The sequence below is a fragment of the Salmo salar genome, chromosome ssa03, assembly GCF_905237065.1.
Source record: "Salmo salar chromosome ssa03, Ssal_v3.1, whole genome shotgun sequence".
NCBI lineage: Eukaryota > Metazoa > Chordata > Actinopteri > Salmoniformes > Salmonidae > Salmo > Salmo salar.
In genome coordinates this window covers 13,369,254-13,380,969 of record NC_059444.1, presented here as the reverse complement: position 1 = coordinate 13,380,969, position 11,716 = coordinate 13,369,254, and the positions used below count along the sequence as shown (strand labels likewise).

Here is an 11,716-nt window from a genome sequence, read left to right as displayed (position 1 = left end):
CAACAGTATAATATCAGACAGACAATGAGAGATGTTAGGGAACTAGGAATATTTACTTAAGTCTTAGACATTGTCAGCTTGTTTTCATCTTTATAACATGTTTAGGCCTATGTAACTCCTGCCTGCTTATTTCTCTATAATGAATCCCCGAGTTTTGTTAATGATCAGGAACAAATGCATAAGCATTGATGTTCCAACGCCATAACACGCCATCCTCATGGTTGTGAGTAGAACTGCAGTTAATCAGTTCGTCCTCCACCTCCCCCATTGGAACCGTGTGGTTTACGCTTTTGATCCCCGAGGGACCTCGCGCGCTCTACATTCCAGGCATTCCGACTTCAGTCTCCGCTCAGTTACTTATTACCTCTCTGTGCTAGACAACCATGTCAGTGTTGAGCAAGTTCCGAAAAGAGTAGACCACAAAACTCCTGGTGGAATGATGAGAACGATTTAAACGAAACATTGTGGATTACTTTTGCTTAATTTATTTTCTATTTTTAAGTTTTTTAAAACGTTTCGCTGGAATGCGAGTGTGAACTGGTAAGAATTGTTAAGTGTGTGTGTATGAGAAATGTGCACTTTCGGCTACTTTGTAACATTTAAGCCTTGAATTGTAGCCTAATACTCAGCTATTGTGCGTAAACACAAGTTCACAGAAGTTGTATTATAGTTAATAATTTCTATGTACGCTACACCATGAGTACTTGTTGGTTCCTATTCCTAAGACTGTTTATAGAGCTATGTGCCTGGCTCTGTAATGGAATTTCAAATGCAAGTTTACCCTTTGTCGCAAAGTTACTTCTATGAAACTTTTCACGAACAACAAACATTTTAAACATAATGTTGTGGATTTAACTAATGTAATAATAATTGTTTTTAAAATTTAAATAGTGAAGCGCATAGGGTATTAATTGACACAAGGCAATGCATGGAATGACATCGCTCAAAAGTAGTGAATATATTGTTGATTTTTAATTGACTCTTCCTGTAGGCCTTGAGGAATGTATGGGCTTAAAAAATAAAAAAAAGTTGTTTTTTGCAGTCTGTACATTATTCTACAGTAATGTTTTGGAGGACCACACAACATTTGCGTTATCATGCAAATGATTGACTGTTAATGTTGTATATGATCAAGTATCCAGTTTTAGGTGTAGGCCTACTTGCAAGTTCTTATTACCTGTATTCTTATTGATTCTCATTGTTTTTCACATTCCAGGTTCATGGTCATCCATAGACACCTCGTCTACTCCTGATAACCAGCTTCGAACAAGGAACCAACATGGCGTCTACAGAAGAGCCGTCTGGCACGGTCCTGCACCGTCTCATCCAGGAACAACTACGCTATGGTAACCCCACAGATGCCCGCACCCTCCTGGCCATCCAGCAGCAGGCACTGCGCGGAGGCAGTGGAGGGTCCCCTGGCGGAGGGCCTGGGAGCGACGCAGAAGAGGGTCCCAGTGGAAGCCCCCGCTCTTCCCTGGAGAGCCTCACACAGGAGGACTCCTCATTCCTCCAGCTGTCCACCCGTCAGGAGCCCCAGGGCCAGGAGCACCATGGAGACTACCTGCACTCGGAGAGCAGCTACCAGCTCTACCAGCTCCACGGCGAGGAGCTGCCCACCTACGAGCAGGCCAAGGCCCACTCCCAATACATGGCTCAGCATTGGGCACCCGCCCCGGCCCCCCACAAGCAGCTCCGAGAGGGGACCCTCCTGCGTGATGCGGACTACCGCGTAGCGGAGGAGGAGCTGATTGAGTTAAAGCGAGGGCACGTGCGGTCGCTCAGCGAGCGTCTCCTGCAGCTGTCTCTGGAGAGAAATTGTGCCATAGCGAAGTCGGAGGCAGTGAAGAACTCCTCACAGAGCTACCCAGAGCTGGGTTACTACGCCCCCCCACAAGGCCTCCAGGACCAACACATCCAACACCCAGAATACTCATCGGTTACCATCATGTCCCAAGGTTATATGCCCATCCACGCTCAAGAGTCCCAGTGTGTGTACAGGGACATGCACCAGTCACTCCAGATCCAGCAGCACAGGTACTAAGGCATTTCAGCAATTGTGTGTGTGTGTGTGTGTGTGTTGGACATACAGAAAGATCATGCAAAGGTGTACCCACTGTTTGATTGTCATTGCCCTGAATCAACAGCCATCACACATTTCATAGTGTGTTAATTTCTGTGGGCAAAGCCATGTGCATAATGGGCTTCAAGCTGTCTGTCATTGGCTATGTGTCATCGGTGCCTTGCATTCCAAACCTCCTAGCATGCATTGTGAGTCATTACATGCGCAGGTTGGAATTCCAATTGCCTTTCTGAGAACACTTTGGAAGCCAACCTACCTAGGGTGGAGTTGATGTGTTCATTCTATTATAGGGTGCTTGTAATTCCTAGGATGCCTAACAAATGTAGGTTGCTCACGTAACCACGGTTCTATGAGCTAAGGGGCTATGTTAGTCACACTCATCCAAAGAACGTTGTAGTTGTAAATCTTTGGATATCTAGTGAACTCAACAACACACGTCCCTCCTCACAGGTATGCGGGCCCAGGCAGATCTGAGCCAAGGCAGATGGACCTGCTGATGCTGGAGAACGAGAGGCTGAGACAGGAGCTGGAGGGCCACCGAGAGAAGGTCTGCCGCATCCACAAGGTGAGAACCATTCTCCTCTTAGTCCATCTCGAAGATGGCGACATGACATTGGAATGGTTTGTGTTGTTATATGCGTGAAGGACTGATGTTAGTTTTGGAGGACCTATATCAGACTTTTTTTTTTTCACATTTTCCTCGGTCATCAATGCATGATGAACTTTGAGTTACACAAAACACGTAACTTCTCAAGTTGGCATGCCCTTACTGAATAGCAAAGTACTGAAGTCTGCAACATGTGCCATTTAATGAAGGGAATGGAGGAAACACAAGCCAAGTAGCACTGTGCAGCGACGCCAGACACACTCCCCTATCTGTATATGGGAGATCATTACAACAGCTGCTACCATTGGCTGTACATAGAGACCCCATAGAGCCCAGAGGCTGTTACTGTATCCACAGTCCCTGCATTGTTCTGCAGATGGGGGTCGTGCGTATGTGCTTGTGTGCCCTTTAGTTCCAGAGAGGCCATAGATTTTCGGTCCTATCCAGGGAATGTCAGACAGCAGTCGATGGGTTTGTGACCCCTGGCACAGCTGACATGCTGTGAGTGCTGAGACAGAGACATTCTGCTAGCCGTGGCAGGTCTGTGTGTCTCAACTGAAAGGACTCTATTGTACTTTGATCCCACTGCATTTTCACTTTTCGTCAATCATCCTTTTTTAAAACTTGAATCCTCTTTTACTGTCATCCTCTTTCAACCCCTTTTGTTTTCGTCTCTTTTCGACCCTGTTCATTGACCAGCTCATAATATGTTCCTAACAGAACTGTTTACTCCTCTTGACAACCCCATGTCAGTATGTTATTGTCTACTATTATGAATCAAGATGGTGGCAACAACACTAACTGATAAGACTTCACCCATTTATCTTGGTAGATGCCATAGAGCTAGATTGAGGACTCATCTTTAAAATGGTGGAAGCCCTCGATGGCAATGTCCATGCTAAAACGGGTTATATCCATCTTTCTATCTCTATGGTGAATGCATAAACTGCTGCTGGTCTCCTTTGGAGTTACGTCACCCCGCCCCTCGTGCTCCCTCAGCCTTAAAGAATGATAATTTGCGGGGTTGGAAAGTTTCCCCGGACTGTCGGGCCGCAGGCCTGAGTAGACATGCCCGAGTGGCTGCTGTAATGGTGGGCGTCTCTACTTCTCCACTTCTTTGCCTGTTTCTGTTTCCACAGGCACAGGCATGCACACCTTTCCCACACTGGCAACCCGCCCAGACCTCCATCTCTCTCTCTGTGTGAGTGAACTAGCCACACCTGGAAGGCAAGCGTGATTGTTAGCTCCCAGGAATGCAGATAGAAATCAGCCACACACACACAGGGAGTGGTGTTTGCTCAAATTCCTCTGGATTATACTCGTATAGTGTGTGTGTACTATGTGCCCACATGTACGGAATGTGCTCCCAGGGATATTTATATATATATGCCCATATGTATATACAGTTGAAGTCGGAAGTTTACATAGACTTAGGTTGAAGTCATTAAAACACATTTTTCAACCACTCCACAAATTTCTTGTTAACAAACTATAGTTTTGGCAAGTCGGTTAGGACATCTACTTTGTGCATGGCCCAAGTAAATTTTCCAGCAATTGTTTACAGGCAGATTATTTCACTTATAATTCACTGTATCACAATTCCAGTAGGTCAGAAGTTTACATACACTAAGTTGACTGTGCCTTTAAACAGCTTGGAAAATTCCAGAAAATGATATCATGGCTTTAGAAGCTTCTGATATGCTAAAAAAGAAAAATTTGTAGACCTCCACAAGTCTGGTTCATCCTTGGGAGCAATTTCCAAACACGGAAGGTACCACGTTCAACTGTACAAACAATGGTACGCAAGTATAAACACAATGGGACCACGCAGCTGTCATACCGCTCAGGAAGGAGACGCTTTCTGTCTCCTAGAAATGAACGTATTTGGATGCAAAAAGTGCAAATCAATCCCAGAACAACAGCAAAGGACCTTGTGAAGATGCTGGAGGAAACAGGTACAAAAGTATCTATATCCACAGTAAAACGAGTCCTATATCGACAACCTAGAAGGCCACTCAGCAAGGAAGAAGCCACTGCTCCAAAACCGCCATAAAAAGCCAGACTACGGTTTTCAACTGCACATAGGAACAAAGATTGTACTTTTTGGAGAAATGTCCTCTGGTCTGATATAACAAAAATAGAACTGTTTGGCCATACTGACCATTGAAAGGTTTGGAGGAAAAAGGGGGAGGCTTGCAAGCCGAAGAACACCATCCCAACCGTGAAGCATGGGGGTGGCAGCATCATGTTGTAGGGGTGCTTTGCTGCAGGAAGGACTGGTGCACTTCACAAAACAGATGACATCATGAGAAAGGAAAATTATGTGGATATATTGAAGCAACATCTCAAGACTTCAGTCAGGAAGTTAAATCTTGGTCGCAAATGGGTCTTCGAAATGGACAATGACCCCAAGCGTACTTCCAAAGTAGTGGCAAAATGGCTTAAGGACAACAAAGTCAAGCTATTGGCGTGGCCATCACAAAGCCCTGACCTCAATCGTATAGATAATTTGTGGGCAGAACTGAAAAGGCGTGTGCAAGCAAGGAGGCCTACAAACCTGACTCAGTTACACCAGCTCTGTCAGGAGGGATGGGCCAAAATTCACCCGCCTTATTGTGGGAAGCTTGTGGAAGGCTACCTGCAACATTTGACCCAAGTGAAACAATTTAAAGGCAATACACTGAATTAGTATTTGGTAGTATGTAAACTTCTGACCCACTGGGAATGTGATGAAAGAAATAAAATCTGAAATAAATCATTCTTTCTACTATTATTCAAACATTTCACATTCTTAAAATAAAGTGGTGATCCTAACTGACTGGAATTTTTACTAGGATTAAATGTCAGGAATTGTGGAAACACTGAGTTTAAATGTATTTGGCTAAGGTGTATGTAAACTTCTGACTTCAACTTTATGTGCCCACATGTTTATGTGCTGTACTGCATGTATACAGTTCTACGCCTGAACCAACACCCCCACCCCCCCGCATCTCCAACACATATAAAGATATTAAACCAACAAACAAGATGGCTGACCAAAAATGTCTTTCCCCTCTTCCTTCTATCTGTCCATTCAGTTGGAGCAGGAGGTCCAGAGGGTATCCAATGCCTATGAGACTCTGCTGCAGGGCAGCTGTAAGAGGGAGAGCCTGGAGCAGACCTTGAGGAGCAAACTGGTGGATGAGATCAGGAGGCTGCAGGACGTTAACAGAGACCTCCGAGGTAAGGACTACAAATAACACATGCTCTCTGGTTTGTTAGACATTGACTGGCCAGGCTTGTTTGTATTTCGTTCATGCCCCAAAACTGGTCCAAAACCATTTTGGGGGATTATAATGGTTTATATTAGAGTGGGACTGGAGGCATGGAAACCTTTTCCCAAATCACTTTTAGTGTAAGTGTATAGCGGTTTAGAAATGCTTCCAGTTTTCCTAAACTTTAAATATTTGCGTTACAGAAAGCCTGGAGAATGCAAGAACACACGCTGCCAAAGAAGTGGAAGCTGCCGACCACAACCAGCACATCATGACCAAACTGCTCGAGCAAAGTAAGTGCGCCATCCATTCCATCTCTCTCACACCACTCCAAGTCTTAGACCTTCAGCCATGTCACAGGACTGGAGCATAGCACGGCACCCTGTAGCCAAGCTACATCCTCTACGCAGGAATTTTAGTTGTATAACCTCCGCTTATCTGGTGAGAACGCCTCAACAGTAAACACATGTAGCATAGCGGTTAGAGCGTTGGGCCAGTAACTGAAAGGTCGCTAGTTTGAATCCTAGAGCAGATGAGTGACTTGGTCCATGTGCCTTTGAACAAGGCACTTAACCCTAATTGCTCTATCATCGCTGCTGATAATGGCTGACCCTAACCTTGACTCCCCTCTCCGAGGGTGTCTCAGGAGTTTGGATATGCAAAAAAACAGGACAAATATAAGCACCCACCAAATAATTATAATGTATTGTTATAGGAAAGGGAACTATTAATGACAAAATACAGTTGAACTAACATCAGGTTCCTAGGGCTGTTGATTTACGTTGTCTATTTAAGCAGTGGGCCTTTCCCAAGACTAGATGAGAGATGGGGTTGGAGGTGTACGGCCTTGGTTGGAGGAATGTTTCTTGTTAAAGGGATAGGGGCTGCCCGCATCACTTCCTCTTCGTCCCCCTTGACATTCCACGAGTGCTTGGGCAAATGAAGACCATCTGCCATGATCGGTGAATCCTGGGACGTATTAGCAGGGTTAGAGCGATGGTGGTGTGATGGCTTAAGACAGTCCAAGCTCTCATTTTCACCTTCGAAATAGCTCCATGTGGCCTTAGACTAAGACTGGTTTTCATGTCTCGTGTTCAGCCCATTACACAACACTAGCTTTTCACTGATATATCTTCTAAATGTATCCTATGTGTGAATGTTGTACAGTTTGTAGCTTTTTGGCTATACCATATCTAACCTTCTCTTTCTTCTCTTCTCCTCCTCTTCGCTTCTTCTCCCCTCTTCTCATTCTTTCCTCCCATCAGACGAGGAGCAGCAGTTTGAGCGTGAGCGTGCAGAGCGTGAACTCCAGCGGCTCCGCAACGCCACCGAGGAGCAGGGCCTGAGGGCGGAGCAGCTGGAGGAGGCCCTGGAGGCCCAGTTGTACAGAGGACGGCAGATGGAGGAGGAGCTGCGCCTCAAGCGGGCCTACGTGGAGAAGGTGGAGCGGCTGCAGAGCGCCCTGGCTCAGCTGCAGACCACCTGCAAGAAGCGCGAGGGCCTGGAGATGAGGTTGAGGACACGCCTGGAGCAAGAGCTGAAGAGCCTGAGGGCGCAGCAGCGGCAGTCTCAACCGCCGGGCGTGACGGTGGGCCCACTGCACGAGCGTCTGAGGGAGAGAGAGGAGTGTATCTTAGCCCTGGAGGCAGACTTGGTGCGCTGGGAGCAGAAATACTTGGAGGAGAGCACCATGAGGCAGTTCGCCATGGACGTGGCCGCCAGCGCTGCCGCTCAGAGGTGAGGGTCAGAGGTTAAACGTTAAGGGATAGATCGCTCAAGGGTTGTATTCTGTATGCACATACAGGAGAAAACGTTTTCAAAACATGTAGGCTAAATACGTTTTTATACTTTACATTTTTACCTGCATCCATTTCCTAAAGGAATGTATTTTCTCTGTTCCAGAGACACAACCATCATCAACCATTCCCCCTGCCACTCTTCCAACAACAGCTTCAATGAGGACCTGCCTGTATCTGACTACAGAAACCAGGAGATGGAAAACCGGTATAAAGATGACACATTTAAAAAAAATATCTATATTATTCAGAATTTATAGTATTGTTGCTGTTATGACACTTTGTATGCATCTAATAAGTCTAATGTACTTTGTTGCATCAGATGGCGGTGATTAGAGATCTGACTCAATATTTCTCCTGTCAATAGGATCTGTGCTCTCTACACCCAAATCCTGGAGAAGGATGCTGTCCTCAATATCCTCCACCAGCATTTGCACCAGGAACAGATGAAGAAGGATGGGTCTTGTCTGCCTGCCGCCACGTACACTCCTGCCAGCACGGCCAAGTGCACCAGCATAAACAAAAGTAAGGATGAGGGTCATAGACGAAAAAACCTCATAATACCTTTTTTAACTATTACTTGTGCTTCTGCATTGCTTGCTGTTTGGGGTTTTAGGCTGGGTTTCTGTATAGCACTTTGTGACATCTGTTGATGTAAAAAAGGCTTTATAAGTACATTTGATTGATTGATATTACTCAAGGGGTCCCTCGGGGCTCTGTTCAGGGGCCACTGTTGTTCTCTACATACATGCAACAATCAAATATTAAGTAAGGAGTTATTGTCAAAGATAATTATAGTAGTAATGAGCATTGAAGTGGATTAAGGTTAGAATGAGAGCACCTGTTTATCAATGAAATGCGTGCCAGTGGCTGATCTCTTTCATGTTCTGTGTTGTAGGTAAGACTCTGTCAGACGACCAGACTGCTCTCTCTCTTCTCCGGTGCTCCTCCCCAGCTCACCCCAGCCAGAGCTGTGGATCAGAGGATGGAGCTAAGGCCAAGGAGCCAGCCACTGGTTCTAAGCTCAGCATTGGTGAGTAGTCTATCTCTCACACACACACACACACAGTCGCCCAAACACCCAAACCATTCTCTGTAACTGCATCACATGCTGTGCCAGGGCAATCATTGATTTACCAACCATACTCCCATAGAACAAGCCAATCGGCGATGGCTCTGTAGGTCAGAGGTCATCAGTGGGCTGCCGGAATGTGCTATGTTGTCGCACTTAGACCCGAGGATTGACTGCATGCGTTTACCCGAATGGATCATCCCAATGTGGAAACGTCAGCATGTTTCTTTGGTTTCAGATAATGTACTGTAACTGTGGCTTATTTTTCCACTGTTTCCACTCCTCTAACACGTTTGCCCTCTTCTATTTTAAAGACAACGCTGCTGCGCAACAACATCGTGCCTCCTCCTTGAACACATTAAGAGGCCTGGATGACTTTGAAGCGGAGGCAGTGGAAATCTTCATTTGAGGAAGACTTTTGATCCTTGACAAGAGATTCACTCGAGAGTAATGAACTCTCGGAAGCTGTGCAGAGCAACTGACTACGCCAATGGTCAGTTTCTCTGAAAAATAGACAGAAGACAAGAATGTTGAAGAATGAGAGGCGCATGTGTGGAATAAGGACTTGGGCTTTCACATTTAGAGGAGAGCGGTGCTCTTCCTCGATCTCTTTCTCTCTTAGCCAGGTGGCTGCAGGCTAGCTGTCTTGGTATATGAGACTGTGAAACTTTCGAGGTACTTGGGACAGTATTTCAGTTTTGTAACGGGAAACACCCCACAGTACTGTCAGTGTATGCCAAAGTATTTATATTTTCTGTGTACAACGAGTTCAGGAACTTATTCCCAAATATGAACTGAAAGCTTCACGCTTTTCCAAATAACTTTGTCTTTAGAATTTATCATTGGACTTTTGACCGGCATTCCCTCCCCGCGCAAAAATGTGCCCACAATCTGGCCACATTCCTGTGCCATGGAATTCTTCAGAGTTAGGAAAACAACTCTCCCATCTCCATAATTTAATAAAAATGCCAAACAGTCTTAATGTTCATAATTTCCTTGGCCATATTCCCTAAGCCCCAGTAGCTGTCTCTACCACAGGAGGTTGGTGGCACCTTAATTGGGGACTGTGTCATGGTAATGACTGGAGTGGAGTGGAAAAAAATACATAAAACGCATGGTTTCCAGGTGTTTGATGCCATTCCGTTTGCGCCGTTCCAGACATTATTATGAGCTGTCCTCCCTTCAGCAGCCTCCACTAGTCTCTACAGATTTAGAAATAGTTATGATACAGTATGCAATGTATAGTCTGGTTTTTCTATTCCGACTTCTAAACATGAGGTCGGCGAGACCATTCTCAACCAGGGGAGGGTGAAGAGTTTGTTTTATTGCTTTTCACCAATAGTTTTTTTGTATTATTCTTCATGTGTATTTTCTGATGTGGGGAATCCGCTGGTCAGATTCACCACATTGATTAAGCTGCAAACTACACCATTTGGTTTTCGTTTACTGTGAGCCTTTTTCTGAACTAACAGGTTAATATATTTTATACAGACGTTTCTCTAATTATTTTAGATATGTAGTGCTAAGAACAGAATGCCAAAGATTATTTTTTTGTGTGTTGTAATTTATGTGCAGACAATCATGGTTATGTCCAGCTGTCCAACAGATAAAGCGTTGACCTCAAGCAAAGACATTTCTGTTAACTCCTAACAATATGAAGGTTGTGAAGCAATAAAATATTATAATATATAGCTCCTGTTACTTTGACATTTTTTATTCTTGAAAAAAAAAAAGATTTTGGTGACTATGAATTTGAAAATGTGTTCTGTTGGCGGTTTTCTTTTCTTTACACTTTTTATTTCCCTCACTTTACCTCCTGTCTTCTCTTGACACATTCATTCCTTCCAGAGAAACCAAGAAAGAGAGAGATAATGAGGGCTCTCGTTAGTTAATGAATGCCAGAGATGCATTGTTTAGGCTCAGCATTCCCCAGTGGCCAGCTCTCATGTTCTCTCAACTTATCCTGGTTGAAGTTTCCACACACAACAAAATAGACTACATGTATAGTAACTGAGTGCTTTACCACCCCTGTGTGTGCCTATACAGTATGTGCAGTACAGTTTTGAGTCGGGTCTGTTTATATAGTCCCATAGGTCGGCGCACAATTGGCCCAGCATTGTCCAGATTAGGGGAGGTTTTGGCCGGGGGGTAGGTCGTCATTGTAAATAAGAATTTGTTCTTAACTGACTTTCCTAGTTAAATAAAGGTTAAATAAGGATATGAGCCTTCTGTCATTTGATAGGGGGTTACAGTGCATTATTCTCAGTTTGAAATGGGGTTTGTAACAAATTATTTTCCAATCGTTTTGTTCGGAACAGAACCATTATTTTTTTTTGTTCTGTTCCAACAAGCAAAATAAAGTTCTGAACCGGTTTGAACAAATAAAATGCGTTATATCATTTATATCGTTCCTTTCTGTTCATTTTTAAACCTCTGAAAGCCCGACAATAAATTACTTTACCAATCAGTGCAAATAGAGCAGCTTGCTATAGAGCGGTCAAGCTATAGGCCTAGGTGTTTACATGCATTAGACATAAGTGTAGAGCGCGAGATGAGACTGAAATTTTGCAGGTGGGGAGGAGAGAGGGTGGAGGAGGCTTGACTCGACATACGTTATCTGAATTAGGCCCACAGAATTATACCCATGGAGGAGCAGCTTCTATGAAGGAATTTTGAATGTCTTTGCACTTCCGACAGTTGGCTTAACGTTGGACCAGAGCTAGCTAGCTAGCTAACAAGCTTGTGTGTGCACAGTGGCACCAGAATTAAAATAAAATCACATCTTACCTCTTGGTAGTTAATAAATCCAATGTGAAATGGGATAACTATTGTATCATATTGTAACTAGCGTTGAAAAAGTTAATCTGTTCTAATAAAATATCTCTCCATTTCTGAATCACGCTT

General features: G+C 44.5%; 1 protein-coding gene across 1 annotated transcript; it reads left to right on the top strand.

Annotated features, from left to right (window-relative positions):
• Nucleotides 1-275: 275 nt before the first annotated feature.
• Nucleotides 276-10,503, top strand: LOC106598864 (angiomotin-like 2a). The gene is made up of 10 exons (XM_014189879.2): nucleotides 276-540; nucleotides 1,217-2,037; nucleotides 2,534-2,648; nucleotides 5,768-5,912; nucleotides 6,148-6,237; nucleotides 7,210-7,681; nucleotides 7,847-7,948; nucleotides 8,108-8,265; nucleotides 8,639-8,773; nucleotides 9,127-10,503. Exons 2-10 carry the CDS (start codon nucleotides 1,280-1,282, stop codon nucleotides 9,219-9,221), a joined length of 2,070 nt encoding a protein of 689 aa, XP_014045354.1. The 5' UTR covers nucleotides 276-540; nucleotides 1,217-1,279; the 3' UTR covers nucleotides 9,222-10,503.
• Nucleotides 10,504-11,716: the final 1,213 nt, after the last annotated feature.

Bases quoted from the DNA above. Each gene is read 5' to 3' on its own strand.
- LOC106598864 (XM_014189879.2), top strand. From the start codon at position 1,280: ATGGCGTCTACAGAAGAGCCGTCTGGCACGGTCCTGCACCGTCTCATC. The intron at 2,649-5,767 runs GTGAGAACCATT...CTGTCCATTCAG, and splicing joins AGGTCTGCCGCATCCACAAG to TTGGAGCAGGAGGTCCAGAG. The intron at 7,949-8,107 runs GTATAAAGATGA...TCCTGTCAATAG, and splicing joins AACCAGGAGATGGAAAACCG to GATCTGTGCTCTCTACACCC.